Source organism: Accipiter gentilis, chromosome 28, assembly GCF_929443795.1.
Source record: "Accipiter gentilis chromosome 28, bAccGen1.1, whole genome shotgun sequence".
Lineage (NCBI taxonomy): Eukaryota > Metazoa > Chordata > Aves > Accipitriformes > Accipitridae > Astur > Astur gentilis.
Window position 1 is genome coordinate 10,120,007 of NC_064907.1, and position 21,488 is coordinate 10,141,494.

Sequence of the window (21,488 nt, forward strand, 5' to 3'; positions counted from 1 at the left end):
AGAGGATCTAGAGAGACATTTATGTAATATGCTTTTAGAAATGGGCTGTGTAAAATAGCTAATTTTCAATATTAGCTGTGAACCATGAATATCATGCCCTTGTATTATAACGTGAGCTGAGTATTCTTATTTCAGGGTTATGTAGGAAAGGTGTGAAGAAAAAACAATGTGAAGTGATGTTGTATTTATTTATATAAATTAACCTATCCAGATGCAGAAAGTGTAATATTTCATGTCATGAAGGAGTGGGTGATTTTGTTGATACAACCTTTGAATCAAATTTTTTTATATATGTGTTATACTGAAATTCATACTAGATTATTGTAATGTCTGGTTTAATATTGAAATCTATGCAGAAGAAACTAAGATAATCTTAAGTCCTATAAGGACCTAAAATTATTGAAAGTGAGGAAAAGAATAGGTAGCACTGTTTCTTTCCTCTAGTACATATAGGCTAGAAGCCACCTTGGGATTCTCGACTGTAGCTGGACCATATGTCTGAATCAGTATGACAATCATGTCGTCTTGCTTAAAAGCAAGTAAACCAGGTGTTCTAAGAAGAACATGGCTGGGTCTTTTTTTGGACTTGCAGATAATTTTTAATGGTATATGTGTGCTTTTTCCTTAGATTTCACATCCATCTCTACAATCAAGATAGTTTGATTGGTTGTGTTCTGCCATATCATGAGACTAAACTCTTTGTGAGAGTTATTCAACTTTTAAATATAAGCAGCCCAACTCATAAATGGCATTGGATGGATCCAATAAGGGTGAAGTATTTAACAGATGCAAGCTGGGAGAAACATGAGGGACTTTATTAATAATATCTTGACTCTGTTACTAGGTTTATGAATATTGCCCACCTGTTCATGTGGTTAGTTGTAGAACTGTACTGAAAGATTTAATTGCAGGGGTGGAGCCTGGATGCCCACCTGTTGCTTCTGCCATCTTTCTTTAAATATAAAGCTAATTATAAAAAGCTTTGATTGTAATTACTCTTTGTTTTGGCAAAGTACGCTTTTAACGTGCGAGTATTTGCTACTGCTAAGAAGATATGTCAATTACTAAAATATATATGTATTTGAATATAGATTATATGTAATGCTCTTTATCGCCTGTCTTAGTGTAGATACAAAAAATTCCAGAGAAGTGTGTGGGTTTCCATTACTTATTTCAGTTTAAATGATGTTAACTGATCAGTAGGATTAATTTAGAGATTATATTAATTTTTACTTTGGGTGCTTCACTTTATCCTTGAGTGTTCTAATTTTACTTTTTTTACCGTGTAAAGAAACCTGGAGTCCCACTGGCAAGGGGTACTGTCATTACACACTGCTACAAAGACCTGGATTTCATGGATTTCATCTGCAGGCTGGTGGCAAAGTCTGTGAAGGTTGTTCATTTATTCTAGAAAATTATTTGTTTGTTGTCACTTGGTTTTCCCCACTATTTACTAATATTTTGAATTACATATCAAATAGTAAAAGTAGTAATTTATTAGTAAGCAATGACAATTTCTTTTCTTATTATTTGTATAGATGACAGTCTGTCAGAAATTCTTGCAAGGAAGTGGCTGAGAACCAATGAGCCATGACAGAACAATTTGGCAATACTGTATTACTTAAAGATACTGTATTGCTTCAAAGTACTTCATTGTCTTAATTTATTTTATAAAATCATTCCTTCTGTTGGTTTGTAACTGTGCTTTGAATTTGGGGATATCTTTTTGGGGGATTGTCATGGGTGTTTTAAACGTGTGTCTTCCAATATTAATGAGAAGTTAAATTTGAGAATGTTAGAAGGTGAGGGTTTATTTGTTTTTTCAGTCAATGTCAAGTAGAGTGCTAGTTTTATAGTCTCAGAAGGGTAAGATGTAGAACAGTTCCAATTATTTCGAGAACTAGAATGCATGTACTGTCAAACTAAGCAAAGCACGCACAATAACAGGGTTTGTTCACAGATGTAGTAGGTGGTATTAAACATGTACCAGTCAGCTTCTCAGCTGTCCGGTTCTCAGTCTTGAGCATTACACCAAAATCACAAGTGATTTAGATTACCTTATTATGATTAACTACAGTAGCTGAGGAGTAGCACCCATTTCCTTCTACCTTGTCTGCAAGGGGGAGCAGTAACCTCTGAGGGTTGCTTCTAGGAGGAGGTGATGACTTGAGTTGTGCCAGCAGGAGCTGGTAGAGCTTACATGCTGGAGTTCTGAGATTTTGCTGGTTTGGGGGGAAGCCGTATGTGCATTTCCACTTTTCCTGATGTCTGAACAACTGATTTTTCTGTGGTCCAGGTCTTTTCAGAGTGTCCTGGCAACTCGGCTCAATTGAGAGTTCTTCTTGTGTTTTATGCTTCCACCATTGTATCAGCTCTTGGAGCTGCAGAGAAGATAACAGACAGTATAGTCTCTATGCTGCTTCCTTACATCCAAAAGGTACGTGAAGCTTTGTTTTCCTTCCTGTGTGATGAATTGTACTGTGTTCTGTGGACATGTGTCTGCAGATAACATTCAAGAGGGTCATTGTATGTGCAATGTATCGTACCGCTCTTAGCATGCTTTGAAACATCAGGCAGATGAAGGTCCATGAATAATAACGATTTTTCACACCTCAGATGAGCACTGTAAGAACTCTATTTCCTACTCTGCATGAGGAATGGAGCTGTGAGAATTGGATACACAGTTTGAATGAACCTCTTTGCCGTAGAGACTTGTCGTGCTAAACAATGAGGAAATGGAGTCAGGGTGGACAGCCTGCTTTAATATCCTCTTTCCTCCAGGATTGTTGTTCTGTTAACAGGCAGAGCAGCAGTTAGTGAATATGTCTTCTGTGTGTGTACACCCTGCATGACAGCTTTTTCTTTTTCAAAGTTGAATTTATAGATCCCTTAAAAATTAACACATGGAGAAGAAGGTGGTGTAATTCCATGGATGTGAGAAAGAAATTATTTTTATGTTAATGGACTCTTTTTTTAATTCGTGTGTGTTAAAAATCCACCTTTATCTCTTTTCCTAGGGCTTGAAATCTTCTATACAGGATTACAGAGCTGCAACATACATGATAATCTGCCAGATGACAGTAAAAGTGACAGTGGAGACTTCCTTGGTGCATTCCTTGATGTTACAGATAAGCAAGACATTATCTAAAGTGCCCTCATTAGTCAGGGATGGCCTGGCGTGCTTGAACCTACTTCTACAAACTCAGAAAGGAGATAAACTTGGGAAGAAGTAAGTCTACATGAATTGAGTTTCCCACTTTTTAAAAGCTCAGGCTGCACTTTGATAATTTGGATTTTTTTTATCCTTCTCACTGAAGGGATACTTTCTTATTTGAAATTTTGGTACTTGATGTTTCAAAGGGCTCCCAAGTTTCTTTGGCTTACTTTGAAAATTTGTGTGCTCACTACAGCTAAGGAGTCTCGGTGGTGCGAGTCTGTCATCTTTTGGTGCCTCTCCTGCCACTTCTCTCAGTAAAGGATTGCTGTTAATGTGCAAAACTGAATCCTGCCAGTAAGAGGTTTTCTTGAAAGTGGGAATCCTGGAAGAGAAGCTGGCGTAATAATGGTAGTGCAAATTTGAGGTTATTTGAGTAGCTTGGAAAAAAGAAGTTCTGTTTCTTCAGTGGAAGGGCTTTGAGTTCATATAGTTTGACACTTGAAGTGTAAGTAGTTTTATACCACCACTTCTTTGGTCCCACAGGTCAGGTGTTCTTCTGGAAGTATATGTAGTATTTCGTTCCCATCAATCTGTCTGCCTTGCTCTGCTACAGTTAGTGCTTTTTCTTCTAGGACATTAAATGCACCAATAAACCTCTGGCAGTAAGGAAGTGGAAACCCTTGAATCTTTTCAGCGTTTGTTTACAACGCAGCTGTTGCCTGATGCTGACAGTTGAATCCTTATGAAGTCTGTGTGGTTTGAAAGTGTTGGTAACCCAGATGAACATACATATTTTTTTTATTATTATTTCCTTGTTCCATTGTGCAGGCCGTTTAATTATCTGTGCAAAACCCCAGAACTGGTAACACTTTTGCAAGGCCTTTCAGCAGACTATGATATCTCTCCTCTTCTGCGTTACCTGTTGCCTCACCTTATTTGCACTGTCATGAAAAGTGATACAGGTAAGTTAGCATACATTTTTACAATTTTTTGGAGTCCTAAGGACAAATGGCTGTGATCAGTGTTGTAGCTGTGTAATTTTAGTTGCTTCTGCCATTAAAACTGTGCCAATACATGTGAAGACCTGATTGAGCTTTTGTGTGTGTATTGCTTTTTTTCTTTTCCCAGGCCCTACAGAGGAGGCTATTTTAGGCATTGTTATATCTGTATTGCTTTGATTTAAATGTTGTATTTCAGCAGTAACTTAATTTTCATGTAGGAAATTTCTGACTCTTAGAGACGTATTGTAGTACTGCAGAATCATTTTTAGGTAGATTACATGTACTCCATATGTAGTTTAAGTAGTGGAGATCTGTGTTTACCTGACGAATTAAATGTGCCTGGGAACAGTCTGGGACAGCAAGGCTGACTGGCATGCAGCAATAGCCTGTGTCTGCACTACTGAGTCTGTTTGCACTGTGGACTTGTAACTGCCAAATCATGACTGGGAAAGCTCTGTTGTTGAAAAGGTCCGGATTCACGCCAAGAAATGCTGTAGGGAGTTGCTGACACAGGTTGTGGTAGCACATCTGGAACATTCCAAAGCATTCTTGAATTTATTGGTAGCCTTTGGCATTTAAATGTCATTGGTATAAAGCATTGCTAGCAGCTCACAGACAGTTAGTGCTAGTAATCAATGAACATTGTGGTCTTCAGGTTGTGTGCTTGGTTCACCAAATGATGGTGCCTGTACAAACTATTAGCTTTAATCAGTATGAAGGAGTTATTCCCAAACTATTGCTCATTTTTTATGATTATGTGTTGTCCTTAGATGAACAAGAAGAACCTGAGGAGACACAGAATCAGATTTACATCCAACATCTTGAAGCGATTCTTCAGAGTATACCACTGGAAAAGGATTTAGATCACCTGTTGGCTTCGTGAGTTGACTTTGATTATTTTTCTTCTGCAGTACTACTGTCATTTCTGGTTTAATAACAACTAATTCCTGACAATGGTATTAGCATTGTATGAGCGTTTTTTTTCTGAGTTTCTAAGTTAGCTCCAAACCTGGATTTTTAAAGTGAAACATTCAGTAATCCAGAAGAGCCATGCTTTTAGCACTTGTGGGAGTACTTGTGGGACAGAGTGAAACTTCAGGTTAGGAGCAAATCTGTACTTGCAATAAGTAATGCATATTAATCCTAACCTGTTTAGTAGTGTGCTTTGTAACATTAATGGAAACTGTACTATCCAAAAAATGGTGGCTTTTTCTATTGTTTGTAATTTTAGCAAGTTTCTTGAAGAGTTTATCTCCTGTGGTACAGAGATTGAATCTAATCCCACCAAAATGGCTGCACTCAATCAAAAGATGCTTCCTCTTATCAGACTTCTTGAGAGAAAGTAAGTTCCGTTTTTCTATGACAGACCTGCAGTCTGTAGAGTGATGATGTTAACTATGATCTTGGCTTATTGGGTGTAGTAAGCACAATATTCTTACCCAAATAAATAGAGTAAAAATAACTGACTCCTTTGTGCAAGTAACACAATCTTTGTGCAAATTTTATTTTACTGATCTGTCCTTACATATTCTGTTATGACTGTAACACATGGACACAGACCTACTGGCTTTGTACAGGTGTTTGCTGTGTAGCATGACCTTTTCTGCTCATTATTTATCCTAGTGGTCTGCATATTGTTCATCTGTGTTAAGACATAATCGTAGATAGCCTTTGTAAAGCTACTTAAAATAGCTGGTTCAGATGAGTACATGTGCATTCACCTTCCTTGTATTTCCCTGTATTTCTCTAGTAAATACATGTTCTTCTCTAATGCTCTGTGGAAAATGTTGGGGGGTTTGTCTGTTGGCAGGTATCCTAAAGCCTTAGACTCTGTGTTGGAGAAGCACCTGGAAGATTGCACAGATGAGGCTGACCAAAATCTTTTTCACCAATTTATTTCTCTTTCATTAAGCTGTGGCAAATACAAGGTAGGTAGAAGCTCAGCTCGTGATCCTAGCTCTTACCTGGTTATACTGTCAGAAGGCTGATACTTTGGGAAAATTTTGCTCTCTCTTCCTCTTTCTAAACTGTCCTGGTTTTGGCTGGGATAGAGTTACTTTTCTTTCTAGTAGCTGGTATAGTGTTATGGTTTGCGTTCAGTATGAGAAGAGTGTTGATAACACACTGATTTTTTCAGTCATTGCTAAGTATTGTTTAGACTACATCAAGGAGTTTTCAGCCTCTCTTGCCCAGCCAGCAAGAAGGGGACACAGCCAGGACAGCTGACCCAAACTGGCCAAAGGGATATTCCATACCATGGGATGACATGCCTGGTATATAAACTGGGGGGAGTGGGGCTGGGAGGGATCGCTGCTTGGGAACTAACTGGGCATTGGTCGGTGGGTGGTGAGCACCTGCATTGTGCATCATTTGTTTTGTATATTCCAGTTCTATTATTATTATTAGCATTAGCATTATTTGTTTCTTCCTTTCTGTCCTTATAAACTGTCTTTATTTCAACCTATAAGTTTTACTTTTTACCAATTCTCTCCCCCATCCCACTGGGTGGAGAGGGAGTGAGCAAGTGGCTGTGTGGTGCTTAGTTGCCAGCTCTCAACATGAACAAAATATCTACCATTCCCACTAATCCCCGCCCCCCCTGAACCACAAACAAACAAAAAAAAACCCCAACAAACCAAAACAACCCAACTTATGTAAGTGTGATTTGGGGGGGGAGGAGGAGGGGCCTTGATCAAAACGGTGGTAAAATCAAAAGCTATCGGATCTTTCAAGTTCATGTTTATCATAAAGGGTCATGACTGTGAGCTTTTTTTCATGGTTAAAATTTATGCATTTCCACCTGCCCCGATTGCTATCAATACTTTTTTTTCCTTAGGAACATGGCCACTACCTATACTGTAGTGGTTGATAGTGACAACATGGTGGTGCCCAGCAAGGTCTCATCTTACTTAAAGATTTTGTCAGTGTCAGAGGCATCTGTTTTAGGAAAGCTGACAAACAACTTTATCACTGTTGAGTGAAGGTGACTTGGTCGTTTTTGTTGCATTGATTTTATGAATGTTTACAGTTGGTAACATGGAAGAATAGAGTGACTGCAGAGTTCTTCCTGTGCCATTTCTGAAGAGCAATTGAAACTCAGCCTAACACAGAATAACCATGAGTGCAACATATCTGTCCAAGGAATTTATTATTAAGAGATGGTTAGTATTATGGCTGTTGTTTGCAATGATTGAAAGACCAAAAGCACTTAGGAGAAGATGATAAATTACATAAAGAAGTGCTTCGTGTGTTTTTGTACTGATTTAACCATGGCAGAGATTCTGTGACTGAATACCAAGTGGATTACCAGAAAAAGAAGGCATGCAGAACAAAGGCATATGACTCTTCTAGCCTTTAAGGCTCCTGAGATAAGTGCATGCAGTTGGACTGGCAGGGATGCCTTTTTAACAGTTTCTATCTGTGCTCTGTCACACTGACATCATCACTAGAGCTTTCTCAGAATCCTTAGATAAGTGTAGTGCTTTTCTAGGACAAAAAGGTGTCTGTGGCTTACTGTACTTTTCGAGCTATATTCCAAAAACTGTCTGCTAAAGTGAAGATGACCAAATTTGAAACAGTTAAAAAACATCATTGTTCTGTAATTGATGCTTTTTGGGTCTGAATTATACAGATTTTCTTCTGGTACAAAAAATTGATGAAAGAATTTCTTCCATTATCCTTATATATACTTAAAGTATTTTTAACATGTAGTGAGTCACTCTGAAATCTGTATTTCAGTTTCTGGAAGACTCTGATACCTCCCTACTGCTTAGTTTGAATCATCCTCAGCCAGCTGTGCGGGTTCTGGCTCTTCAGCATTTGAAAGATGTTATTGAAACATCAAAGGTTTGTGTCCTGAATCTCTCACTTACAGAACTGACTTAACACATAATGTCTTCAAAAAGCTGTTTGCCGGACATATCAGTTGAAGATGAGTGGGACATTAAACTATTTATGTCATCCTCACTGTTTTTCATCGTGTTTCAGTAGGCTTCTGTCACCATTTTTCTGTATTCTGGAGCCTGGATATAGTTCTTGTTTATTAAGCTGCTTGTAGTCTAAGATAAAATCTAAGTTAATGGATTCTTCTGGTTTTCCTTCTTTTGTTTTTGAAAGTTAGTCTGCCTGTGAGGTTTAATTTAGATGATGTTAACTGCTTTTCTTATACTATGATTCAGATATATCATTAAAAGCCTGTAAATTGTGCTACCAACAAATGATTTTTTTTTCCCCTTTGGCTCTTTTCCTTTGTTTTTTCAGGAAGGCTTTGATCAGTCTTTCATAGAAGAAGCAATTTTTGGTCGGCTCAGGGATGACAACAGAGATGTTGTAATGTCTGCTCTCAGTTCTTTGGAGGTAAGTCTGTATCTTGATATGTTAGGTGAGATTTTAGCTGGTCTTGAGTATGTGTCTGGAATGTATTCTTTGTCCTTCTTCTACTCGTGTCCTTGGTGTACGGCTTTTGTCCTTTAACAGGATGAAGTAACACAAATTTAGGAGGCTTGTGTTGTTTACCACCTCACAATTCCTCCCCAGATTTCTGCTTGCTAATCTTTCCCAAAGTGTTTGCAGTTAACCTGAACTTACTGATGTTTTTTTATGTAGCTACTAAAGCATATTTTAATCTTTGATTATTACTTGAAGTATGCTATCTGCTTATCCTGTACATTTTTCTATAAAAATGCAAGCCACGTTATCTGCCTTTTGGATGGAAAATGGTGCAGTGACAAGTCAGTACGCTAGTGAGAAGTGCTCAGTTGAGTTTTTCCGTATGAGAGTCACTTGGTCAGTTGATAGTGGCCAAGTCCTAAACTCCAGCTCAGGTTTACTGGATAGGACTCTGGTATGCATTGTACTGATTGTTTCCAGCTAGAGTAACAGTCTTTCTTTATTGCTTCTGCTAGTAGTAGTGGAGAATATTATTAGCAGTAGTATAATTGGTCTTGCGTGTTCATTCATTCTCGATCACTAAAAATTAGGAATAGAAACACGTGAGTGCTTCTTTAAACTTTAGTAACTTTTGTTAATGTGCCTTATATCTTTGTCATACAGATGCTATGTAAAGTAAAAGCAATTCTTACGTAATTAAAAAGTGTTTTGCTTATTGTTTATCAATTCTACCAAACATTTCTGCATTCAGTAAACTCTCCGTACTTTAGCATATGAAGAGGGCGTACTGGGCAGCCTTATAACTTCTGTTTCCCCTGATAATTTTTTATTACCTTTTTATTACATGATCATCAATAGGAATGCAATTAGTAGTGTTTGATCCCCGTTTCCACTTGGTATAGCAGATGCATTTTCCATTAAGATATGGTAAATTATATTGTATTTTATTATGCTCTCATTTATTTTTCTTGATTACTTTTTAGATTTTCAGGAAACAAGTCAATCCAGAAGTACTAATATCAAGTCTTTTGAACATCTTCCAGAGAGTTGATCTTTCAAAGGATGGAAAGTGGTATGTTTGTGACTTTTTTCAGTCTACATTCTTTCTGTATAAATTACATTTTTTAAAAGTAACTCTAAAGAATACTTTCAAAACTGCTTTTCCCTTCAAATACTTTTTGTTATGCTATATCATAGAGATAGATAGATATATCATAGAGATTTGCTGTTTCATAGAGAAAGGTTCAATTATTTGCATACCATTTCCCATGAATTCCTTATTTGTTCTTACTGCTATTTGGATTCAGAAAATCACCATGGAAGATGGAGAACAAATCAGAAGAAATGTTGCTGGTATCATTGAGCAATGGGTTTTCAACATGTCTTTTTCTCTTTTAGGTACAAGGTTCTGGAGCGAGCAATAAAAATTTTAGTCAAAGAGGAGATCTTGAAAGAGAAAAAAGAACTACTAGATGAAGCAGTAATGCAGTTGTTACCTTTTATGGTAATCACTAATGCAAATTCAAAGTCTTCAGACTGGAAAATGGCTCTTTGTCTGTCAGAATCTGATCTCTGCTCCTTACACCCTTTACTGAAAGGTTGGCCAGAAGGTAAAGCATTAATCGTAACTAATTTGATAAAAATTGTGACAATTTAGGACATCATCCTTATTGAACCTAAATACTTATTGAAGGAGACTGGCTGTTATTAACAAACTCTCATGCTTTGAGTGTGAATGGAGTTCTTTAAAAATCTCTTTGAAAAGATGAAGAAATTGTCTAGTATGTTTCTGACTGTTTCTAAATATTATTGAGCCACCAGTGTTTTACTATGTGATTTTTATACCTAAATTGTCTGATTATTTTTTTCCTTGGAATAGCTCTTGAAGAGGCAATTAAATCTAGCAAGTCTGCAGAGTTGATTGGAGTGGCCAACAAGAAAATGATTCTGCTGTTTTCTAAAAACATGACTTCAGGGGACCCTTCCTTACTATTGCAAATGGTATGTGTACCATGCTACCCTAACCTTAAGAGATCTTACTTTCCAGGTGGTCACTGTAGTGATGTGATGTAGGTATGTGATATAGAAGAATAAAAGAACCTGATATAGAAAAACTTTGTGTATGCTCTTCTTAGCATTAGTATGCTATCATCAAGCTGCTAGGCAAATATGTATATATTGAATAACAAACCCCAATACAATCTAGATAAAACAGGTTTCTACCTTAACATAACAAAAAGAAGTGAAGCTATTACGTGGACAAATGATTGGTGTAACTAAATTCCAGGAATTTTTAGTTTACTGAAAAAAAAGTCTGGAGAATAAACGAGTATACCTGTGGGTGGTTCATAGAAACAGATGTTTGTGCATTCCCAGGTTCCAAAGAGCACCATTACAGCAGACAGTAACTTGTTACCCATGATAGAAAGTAACAAGGATTTAACTGGATATGCAAATGAAAAATGGTGTAAAGTCATAGTGAAGTCCCACTGTCTTACAGACTTTTTGTTGTTGTTTTTCCTCCATTCACTTCTCTAAGGTTGATGGTCTGATACTCGTTGCTGAAATGGAATCTGACAGTGTGAGACAGAAAATAACCACTCATATAATTGGTTCAGTGCTTGTTCAGTGCTGCTGCAATACACAGATGAAAGAAAGTTATTTTTCAGTGGCTATCAAAGTCTTCTGTTTCTTGGATAAAAAAATAAAAAATCTCAGAGCTTGTGATGCTGCAGAGGTAAGATGTAAACAGTTTGGAGGGGGCATTTTCTTTGTAATGGAGAAAGCTTGTTTTACTGGAGAACAAGAAGTTCAGAAACCTTGAGGACTGAGAATCTCACCTTCATTTCTTTTCAGAGCAAAACCACACACTTGGCAGCAGTACTAGAAGCTGCCATTAAGATTAGCATTTTACCACTGTAGTGAGTCTGCATTAAAAAATTAAGAATTCCAGAGCTTTAGGCTAGCATCCCACCAACTGATGCAATGTTTCAGTGCTGTGGCCTTGGCACAAAGTTTGGAGCCTTTCTGCCAGCTACCCTGTGGCATCACGTGTCATTGTCTGGCTTAGGAATATCAGGGTTTTTAGTCACTGAGTAAAGGTTTCGCTGGCTTGTTCAGTAGGGGAAAGAAGAAATGCAGCTGAGTGTGAAAAAGAGCTTACGCTAAGAGCAGTTCCATAGCAGGGCTAGGAAAATGGTCAGAGAGCTGGAACACCTCTCCTATGAAGAAAGGCTGAAGTGGGGTTGTTCAGCCTGGAGAAGAGAAGGCTTCAGGGAGACTTTAGTGCAGTCTTCCAGTACTTACAGGGGGCCTATAAGAAAGATGGAGAGAGACTTTTTACCAGGGACTATAGTGATAAGGCAAGGGCCAATGGTTTTAAACTAAAAGAGGGTAAATTTAGCTTGGATAGAAGGAAGAAATTGTATACTATGAGGGTGGTGAGGCACTGGAACAGGTTGCCCAGAGAAGTTGTGGATGCTCCATCCCTGGAAGTGTTCATGGTCAGATTCAGCAAGGTTTTGAGCAACCTGATCTAGTGAAAGGTGTCCCTGCCCATGGCAGAGGAGGTTGGACTAGATGAGCTTTGAAGATCCTTTCCCATCCAAACCATTCTGTGATCCTATGATTCTATGAATTGCAACCTTAAGCAAATCCTTGCAACAATATTGAAAGTGTTGTTCCTGAATTGGATGGGGTTTGGTTTATTGTGCAGCTCCATAAACAGTTGTATTGAGACTTGTTGAGCGGGGTAACAGGGAGGCAGAAGGAGGAGCCATCACAGGGGCAGGAACAATGTTCAGAAAGAGTATTTCTGTATCTTTCTGCTACCTTTTTTTTGCTTTATTTTTATGCATATTTCCCATTGGGATTTTCTTGATTTATTTTGGTTTTGAAACAGTTTGTTCTTTTTTTCACGCATAAGAAACCCACCTGAGCAGGGCTGTGTTTCTGTGTGTGCATTCCCTATTCCCTCACACACACACCGCGCAATACGTGGTAATTAGTTACTCTGACCTAATTATTCCATTAAAGAGTTTTTATATGTACAAATATCTGAAAGATATCGATTGTGTTGCTGGAACAGAGCTAGGAAGGGATTAAACTGAATATCCACAAAATGCTGTGAGTAACTCCTAATCCCTTTGAAGAGATATTTTAGAGAGAATGGTATTTTACTCTTCTGTTACCTTACTTAGGTACACTGTTAGTTATGGTACTAAGAGCTGGCATAGGTTTTAAAACTGCAGATGCAAGTATAAAATCAGAAATGTAATTCACTTCATAAGGATATCTCTTTTGAGGCTGGAAATTAAATATTGCTGAATTTTAGTGCTAATTTTCTGTCTTCTGTTGCATGAAATTGTGACAGTATACATTAAAATGAATTTTCATTCACAGGAGACTTCCCTCAATTGGTCTGTTGAAACAATAGAGGACACTTTGGTGCCTAAGGACTTGTTAACTGCATGTATAGATAAGCTCAACAGTGATCAGACTGCTCATGCAGAGGAGTCAGCTATGTTCCTGTTCTTATTGAAAAACTTCATTAATGGCCTAAAACCTCCTCTGTCCTTTTCCAAAGGTAGGTGTTAAGGTTTTGACTGTCTTTATATCAATGAAGTGAAGACAAAAGGTTAATTCTTTTGTCTTCAGAAGTTGTTGGAAATAAGCAAGCCTTGTTTCCCTAACCTTCTTCCTTTGTTGCTGTTGAGGTCTGTAGAGATTACTTACTTGTGAATATGAAATCGGCCACATGTATTGTCTTCTTTTAACTAGAGATGTCTGTTTTCTCTTGGTTTCCAAAGGTGTTCACATACATGCACTGTGTCTTATTCATAACCTGTATTTTTTAGAGGAAACTTGGTGGAATCCCGAATCTCTGAATCAAGATAGCCAAGACTACCTGCACCTCCTTTTGGGACTATTTGACCTACTTGTCTGTGGAGCGAGTGAGGGAAGCAATGCTATTCAGTACAGAGCATTGATGAATCTCTTACTCAAGGTATTATTTTTGCATTTGTTGCTCTGAATTATTAGTCATCCACTATTACACGGTTACGTAATTTTAAGGAAACCTGAGAAAAATGGAGAACTGATCATGCAGTACTGCTTGTGGCATGCTAGTACTGTGAGCAGATGAAAGTCTAAGCTTCAGCTGGTTAGTTAACCCTAATTAAATGTAATAGAAAACTAAAGTAAAAAAACCAATAAATGGACCAGTTAAGGCAAAGGTGAAAACATAACACTGATTTGCAGGATAAGAGCTTGGAAGTTTGAGCTAAAAGTTTTGGTCTTATCTGGGACCAAAGCAAATAGTTGCTTTGTAAAATTTCTTAGGTTTTAAATACAAAAATCGAAAGGAAGAGTTTTAGAAGACATTGCATGTTTCCTTATAACATCATCTCATGTTGTCTCACCCACATGAGTGATATGTTGTTGCAAAGAGAAGAAGGGATTTTGGCAGTCTGGATTTTAGATGAGAGGGAGTAGTGACTTTACATTCTCAGGAGAAGAGAAGCAAGTAATTGATACAAAGCCCCTGCTACTGGAATTTGATGCTGTTTCATCAAGAACACAGCACGTGACAAACACAAACGGGAAGAAAAGAATATCAATGATTTCATAACAAAACTTGTTTCTGGTGTTAATTCTTGTGTATAACTTTGTCTAATTATAAGTCACTCCAAGATCTAGTGAAATTGTACTGATGCTGAGCTGTTAAAGAGATGGATTCAGTGTTTGGCTAGTTAAAGGTTGTTAGCAGGGGAGGAAGGATGTTATTGTGGTGGGATTTGTGACTGAGCAAGCTGGGTCGTACTGCACAGAAGAAGAGAAGAACGTTGGAGGAGGGACTACAGAGAGTTTGTGGAATGGGGTTAGCAGTGTTCTGGGACCTAGTGAAGGCAACAGCTGCAGTAATAATTTGCTTCTTACACTTGTGGAGTACTGCTGGTCTCCAATTTTGAGGGTGTTTAACTTGAAAGGGACAAGACAGTTATTTTTGCCAGCTCCAGAACAGTTAATATAACTAGACCTAGATCTTGGTGGACTTGTGGAAAAGAGAATAGGCAAGAGTATGTCAGAAGCTGTTAATTGGTTGTTCTGGTAAGCTGTGTTCAGTCTGCGGGATGTTGAGTGGGCACATATGAATATTCATTGCAGAAAGCTGTACTGTACAAGGAAATTGGATGCCTAGCTCTTCTGAGACAATAGTTTACAGACTTCTGAAAATTACTCTGTATGATTGATGAAAAAGTCAGGGATTACTTAGAACACTTCTAATGTTAAGATTACTGCTGCACAAAACAGGAAATAGCAGTTCGTTACTTTTCATGTAACAGTTTTCTTGCGCAGTTGACATACTATGCAAATGTTCATACGGATGTGTTTTCAATCTGTTATGATTAAAAAAAAATCCCTTTTATTTACATACCTGTAGGTGACAAGTTATCTATTAAACTAAATAATCCAGCTGTTAAGCGAACATGTGGACCTGTATACACATGCAAGTACTGTTTACTCAAAAGCATCTACTCAGTAAATTTTTTGTCCCAAAAGACACTGTTTCTGACTCTTTAGTTCTCTTTCTGTGTACTCCTTTGATTTGGGTGGTTTATCAGATGTTGTGAGTAGTAGTTTGCCAAATAAATGACAGTTATTAAATAAGTGGGTTTTTTCTTTTTTTCTTTTTTTTTTTTTGTTAAATTTAAGGTACATCTAAAAGATTCAGAGGTTCTCTTCAAATTCCTTTCAATTTTATGGACTTACAGTTATAACCTTTCAAATCATCTGAACTATGAAGTCAATGCAATGCTACAGACTCAAGCTCTATATATTGGCTATGCACTGCTTGAATCACAGACATGCCAAAAAAAGAAACAGCTAATATCACCATCATCTCTGGGTAAAGTAAAACAGTATCTATCTTACATCTTAAGACTTAAATCACAGTATTTTTTAATTCTGTGCAATTTTACTATACTTTATACCATGAAGGGTATCTATAGTTATTTATGATCAGCTGCACTAGGCTGAGACAGCTGTCTTTCTTGCTGATTCACTGCTGCAGTTACTAGCCCAAGCTTGAAAGTAGGTGAAACCACTTTTTTAAAATCTTAGAAGTCTTAAAGAAACACGCTCCTGTGCTGAAGAAGTCAGTCAGTTACAGCACCTTACTTTCTGTGCAGTATAAGGATATGGCAGTCAGTAGCAATACAGGAACTCTCTGTGCTTAAACACAAATATAAGGACTGTGGTGAAGTTCAGAGCCATGGATCTATGAGATTCATGTTGGTTTTGTGTCGTCTAGAGGTTTATAGTGAAAATAGATGACTTTTTAATTCCAAAGGAAAGTTGATGCCTCTTCAGGGATGGATATGCTAAAATTCTAACCACTCGCTTTATTCTGTTGTCTTTTCCTCCTCCCTTCCCTCACTCTTTTTGCAGTGGTGATATCTTTGCTAATTAACTTGGGTAGTCCTGTGAGTGAAGTTCGAAGGGCTGCTCTCAACTGCCTCCATTCCTTGAGAGGGATAAAGGAGTCCCTATTTCATCCTGTTCTTCAGCATTTGGAGCAAAAGACAGAAGAGATCATATCTGACCCTACATATATAACACAGGTATTTTTGTTATTAAGGTGTACATTAATACATGTTTTGTCTGCTGCTGTGGGCTCCCATCTTTTCTAAAAGAAATCAAGTTAACTGGGAAAGTTCATTGTCTTTGTATACTATAGGAGACTTTTTTTTTTTTAAGGACCATAAAAATATTCGAGTGATTTATTACATACAGAGATTTGAGAATATCTGTCAAATAAGAGGTATTAACTTGTGGTTTAATTACAGATGAAGAATTCAGTTTGCACTTATATTGCATTATTAGGAGAGCATTGAATAAACGTTGGTTTAAAGCATTTTTATTGCAGGGAGAGAACCTAATTTCTGCTTTGTTAATGAACTAGATTATGGAAACTCTATTTGAGGAGCTTGAGACACAACCAAAACAGAAATCCCAGAAGAAAAAATTGTTGGAAGCTTTGGAAGGCATACTTGATTGTGTACAGAACCCTATTTTCCCATCATATATTGCAAGAAATTTAATGAAAATTCTTCATGAAGTCCATGGTGAGGTAAGTGCCACTTTTCTAGTTGTTTCATGGGTCCTGCACTTGACTGAAATGCTGAAATCAAATTTAATTTAGTAATAATGCTGTTAAATAACTTCATAATGTATTAGACTATCAGGCATTAAGTTGACACCTCTAATAATATGCAATAGTGCTGCAAAGTATGACTTAATGAAACACAAAATATTTGCATGCTCCATCCAGGAATGTAAGGGCTGCAGAATTTTGCACTCGAGTTCTTAAGGAAACTCCCTTCATGTTACTGAAAAGACTGCCTCAGAAGAAGATTCTTCCAGAATAAATTTATTACCTTGGTTAGGTATCAGTGAATATAGAGTTTTCTGTACAGAATTGTAATGTATAGGGTATTACTATCAATTTTATTTGTATGTATTAACCTCCTCTTATCTGGTATATTCAGAATTGTCTTAAGTGCTGGAAAATACATTAGTTTGATGTTCAAAAAATGAATGAAATTATGAATGTTAATGCTCTGTTCAGTTGTATGTGTCTTGAAAGGATTGTGAACTGCATAGAAGATGAGCGTTCTTGCCCCACATTTGGGTTTTGTAGAAGACAACAGTCATAAATTGGTGAAAAAAATTGTCTTGTTTCTGTACTTTAAAAATATGAAATACTACTCTGCAAAGGAGAATAGCAAGGCAACAGATGAGCATGTACTCGTGCCAATCTCACAATAGGTCTTGTATTTTTCCTCTCGAATAGTCATTGCATAAAATACTGTATGCAGTATGTTACCAGAGAGGGGATGTTGCAGTGAAATGAAGTTGCGCTATTGGAATTCTGTCAAAATGAGAATGGATAAAAACTTCTGTTATAAATTTCCTCTGTTTGCAGATGATTCTTTCTCACCTCTTGCCTGTACTAGACCGGTTGCTAGAGAAGGTCTTTAAGAAACCTGAGGCAATGTTGAAAGATGAAGTTGTACTCCTGCATCTCATCCTTGGAAAGTTTAATGAATATTCAGCAACCCTCTTGTGCAAGAATCAGCAGAGTCTAGATTTATTTATCAAAAGTCTGCATGCTGCCAAGAAAATCTATGAAGAAATTCCACCATTTCAGATCACTGCACTCGGGCAGGTATGGCTTTAGGAAAGATCTTAATTTATTTTTATGCTTAAAGCAAATAGCAGTGTTCAAGATTGGATTTAAAAGGACTCTCTGAGTTAAGGAGCCCATAGCTTTTCACCTGTCTTTCTTTTAGTACAAGTTTTCAAGGTCTCCGTAGTGTCTTTGAAGCATCTAAACAGGCTGCAAAACTTTCTTAAACGTACCAGAAGCAGAAATAGCTGCTTGCTTTATTTTTGCGTTTTGACAAGTACAGAATAGAAATATTGTTGTATTTGCATGCAGATGAATACCTGTATCATTACCTGCAGATACTACTGTTCCACTGTCCTTAGTTTTTGTCAGTCAGGCAGGAGGTTTACTTCATGTTTTTCTTGAGGCAAAATTGTTAAGAAAATAGAGCAGGTGAGAAATAGTCTCATCTGAAGGAGGCTACAAATTCAGGCCTTCTATTAGCCAGGTATTAGCATATACTTACCGAAGGCTAGCAACAGCAAGTTTGTTCCCCCCACCAGGCAAGCTGTGTGAAAAATTTTGGGAACTGGTATATCTGATGGGTATTTCAGAAGTATGTGCTTTGCATCTAAGGATTCCTGGATATCTACAAATACATAGTTAATACGCATATTTTTACAGTATATGTTCATACTAACGTGTGTGTGATTGGATGTGTCATACATAATCTGACATACCTAAGTTCCATAGCTTGTGATTTTGTTAACCTTTTACAGTAAACCTCTCTGCATCCTTTCTTTTTTCCCTTTTGTAGATCACTAAACCATTCTTTGCAGCTGTGGCAGATGGAATGGTGCAACAGAAGCTATTAAAAGTATTGTTTGACTTACTGTTAAACTGTAAGAACCCACTTTGTGCCCAAACAATTAGCAGTGTGTTTAAAGGGGTAAGTAACAAACTCCAAAACACAGAAATATTTTCAAACCTGTTGCAGTGGTTCTATGTTGCTACATTCAGTAACACTCGTCATTTGTACCGTTCGTAGCATGAAAGGAATCGGAAACTATTTGTCATGTAATATAACTGTGCTAATGGCATGAAAAGTTTGTTAAATGACTGCTTTTAGAAGGTATTTCTTTAAAAGCCATGCATCAGTTGTTTACTGTACTATGTGAATGAATTCAGCAGAAGTCACTTCTTTCTGCTGTGCTGATTTTCATTTTCTGGGATATGACTTGAATATGTGGATTATGTACTCGTATGTGCATGAAAGGGATGCATTTTAAAAGAAAGGAGGGGGCATAGATGTGTGATACAACACTTTTTTTATTGGTACTTGCATTACTGTTCTTTGTTTCAGATTTCAGTGTGTGCTGAGCAGATTGTCAGAGAACTGGAGCCTCCTGAGAAGACCAAAAGTCTGGCCACTGTTCAGCAAACTAGAAGGCAGAAAATGCAGCAACAAAGGTAAAGTAACTAGAAACCCCAAACCATTATCTGTACAGTTGGAAAATGCCACTTGTTTTACTACATTGCATAGTTTGTATTGAAAGCATAAGCATTTATTTCTTCTTTTCCCCTGCACAGTAAAATAACTCTGAGCTACTTTGGCAAGAAAAAGACAGCTCATATTGCTGTTTAAGAACTGATGGAACTATAGTCAAAATTTTAAAAAAACAACAAAAACCCCCAAACAGTAGCTCTAATGTTGACATTTGCTTTTATAGAATCTGCCTTGACACAGTTGAACAAGATTCATTTTTGTAGGTATCAAACTTGGTTACTAATAAAGATGTATGGACAAATTACATACACGTGGCTGAAGCCTACAGATGCTCATCAAAATGTTCCTGTTAGTTGACTGATAAACAGTATTTTCTTTCAGTTAAAATGTTGATATATAAATTAATTTTTAGATCTCTTCATCTTGTTTCTTCTATCCACTCCTCTAAGGAAGGAGCTGTTTTGTTGACTACTTATTCTCTTTAAGCATCGGCTGTCAGCCATTGTTGAAACAGGTTATTGAGTTGGTTTTCTTGGTTCGACCTAGAATAGCTGTTCTTATTTTCCTTCACTTGACCATTTTTAACAATCATCACCCATTAGATCGATCCATCTGTAAACTGTGTCTGTCAGAGTTTATAAACACACATGCTTACACCCCCCCCCCCCATCACCTGCATAGTCAGTGGTTAGACAACGAGTAATTCTGAAGATGCAAGTTTCCTGGATGGCAAGGAGATCAGCATTTGGACAGCTATTTGGTAATAGATCTTATTTTTCCACAGAAGTCTGCTTCATTGTGTAGAATTTTTGTTTACACTGAAGGCATGCTATACTTGCTTGTTTTTTCAAGCTTGGTCTGGATTTTCTGTTGGTTGCTTAAAATGCGTTGCTGCTTCAATCAAAAGCCCAGACGTTGCCATCTCTCCCAGGAGAAGCAGTAAAAGATCCTACTATGTGAAAGAAAATTTTTCCTTTTTTTTACTTATGTGTGTGTTTGTTCCCTGAAACACTGTACTATTTTCTTTGCAAATCCATATCCTGTTTATTCGTCTTATCTTTTTAGAAAGCCACAAGATGCAGAATTGGCACCGGAAACAAGCCAGTTCAGCTGGCAGAGGGTTATGCTTATTCTGGAATTACTGCAGCATAAGAAGAAACTTAGACGACCACAGGCATTGGTACCTGTGCTTTTTAACCTGCTGAGCCGGTAATCGTGCCTCCATAACACATGAGTCCTTGAGCGTTCTCTTCAGCAGCAGACACTGTAAAGCGTTAAAATAGGGGCTGCTTTCTCTCTGCTTTGTTGCCATGTTTTGTAGCTTAGCTTGCCTTTTTTACTTGAACTTCTTTTAGGTAAATCAGATGAGGGGAACAGGAAGTTGTTATGACTTTTTGGCCCTTTAAACAATGTGATGGGCTTTTTAAGATTATTACCTGATGTGTAGCTTACGTGAAGACTTTGTTTCTCAGGTGGAGGGCTTGAGATTGCTAAGAAGGATGACACCTGTGCTAAAACTGGCATAATTGACAGGACTTGTGTCTTCTAAGCTTTAAAATTCCTCCCAAAACATTGTGGAACAGCCTTCATCCAGTGCAACCTAAGAAAACTATCGCTTTTCCTGCCAGCCCTGTCTGCAGGCACTTAGGAAAGTTTACATATTAATTGGGTATTTTTCCTTTTTTCCTTATGACTTGCCTTTACATAGACTGGGAATCATATTTCATGTAATCATCTTATACTTTTGACAGTGCTTTGATAAATGTTTCTTATTAGACCAGGTAATGTATTTGAAAACAAAAAAGAAGAGACAATTTTTGGCAAGTACTTTTTAGAAGCCTCAATTTAGAACTTCTGTAGAATGAAGATTGCAGTTTTTTATTTGTATCTTAAAATGCAGTTTGGTCACTTGTTTTTCTGTCTCCTTTTTCATGCTCTTTTTTTTTTTTTTTCCTGAATGTATAGGTGTCTGGAACCTATGGCATCAGAAGAAGAAAATATGGAATATACAAAGCAGCTAATCCTCAGCTGCCTGCTAAGCATCTGTCAGAAATTGTCTTCAGATGGCAGCAAGATCCCAGCAGGTAAAAATTGCCAGACTCATTTCTTGGTACTTCTCTCACCAGTACGGCATTAAAACACTGGTCTTTAACTTTTTTCTTCTCTCAGTCTACGCTGTATTGTTGAGGAGAGATAGGTTCCTCTACAGGGCATAAAAGTTTGCCTTCTTAATCATTTTTTGGCGATCCCTTAGGTATGGTTTGC

The 21,488-nt window shown here is 37.4% G+C and overlaps 1 protein-coding gene across 3 annotated transcripts in view; it reads left to right on the top strand.

The window, feature by feature from the left end:
* Positions 1 to 21,488, top strand: part of HEATR1 (HEAT repeat containing 1) — a 39,221-nt gene that overhangs the window by 3,012 nt on the left and 14,721 nt on the right. For all 3 annotated transcript variants that reach the window (XM_049830697.1, XM_049830698.1, XM_049830699.1), the window contains exons 4-27: positions 629 to 770; positions 1,292 to 1,393; positions 2,297 to 2,437; positions 3,018 to 3,229; positions 3,986 to 4,119; positions 4,929 to 5,037; positions 5,390 to 5,500; positions 5,969 to 6,086; positions 7,897 to 8,004; positions 8,419 to 8,514; positions 9,531 to 9,619; positions 9,946 to 10,157; positions 10,427 to 10,548; positions 11,087 to 11,284; positions 12,949 to 13,132; positions 13,404 to 13,552; positions 15,262 to 15,454; positions 15,997 to 16,169; positions 16,511 to 16,678; positions 17,534 to 17,776; positions 18,534 to 18,665; positions 19,080 to 19,186; positions 20,289 to 20,432; positions 21,189 to 21,307. In XM_049830697.1, coding sequence (XP_049686654.1) covers positions 629 to 770; positions 1,292 to 1,393; positions 2,297 to 2,437; positions 3,018 to 3,229; positions 3,986 to 4,119; positions 4,929 to 5,037; positions 5,390 to 5,500; positions 5,969 to 6,086; positions 7,897 to 8,004; positions 8,419 to 8,514; positions 9,531 to 9,619; positions 9,946 to 10,157; positions 10,427 to 10,548; positions 11,087 to 11,284; positions 12,949 to 13,132; positions 13,404 to 13,552; positions 15,262 to 15,454; positions 15,997 to 16,169; positions 16,511 to 16,678; positions 17,534 to 17,776; positions 18,534 to 18,665; positions 19,080 to 19,186; positions 20,289 to 20,432; positions 21,189 to 21,307 — 3,506 coding nt within the window. The remainder of the gene's footprint in view (positions 1 to 628; positions 771 to 1,291; positions 1,394 to 2,296; positions 2,438 to 3,017; positions 3,230 to 3,985; positions 4,120 to 4,928; positions 5,038 to 5,389; positions 5,501 to 5,968; positions 6,087 to 7,896; positions 8,005 to 8,418; positions 8,515 to 9,530; positions 9,620 to 9,945; positions 10,158 to 10,426; positions 10,549 to 11,086; positions 11,285 to 12,948; positions 13,133 to 13,403; positions 13,553 to 15,261; positions 15,455 to 15,996; positions 16,170 to 16,510; positions 16,679 to 17,533; positions 17,777 to 18,533; positions 18,666 to 19,079; positions 19,187 to 20,288; positions 20,433 to 21,188; positions 21,308 to 21,488) is intronic.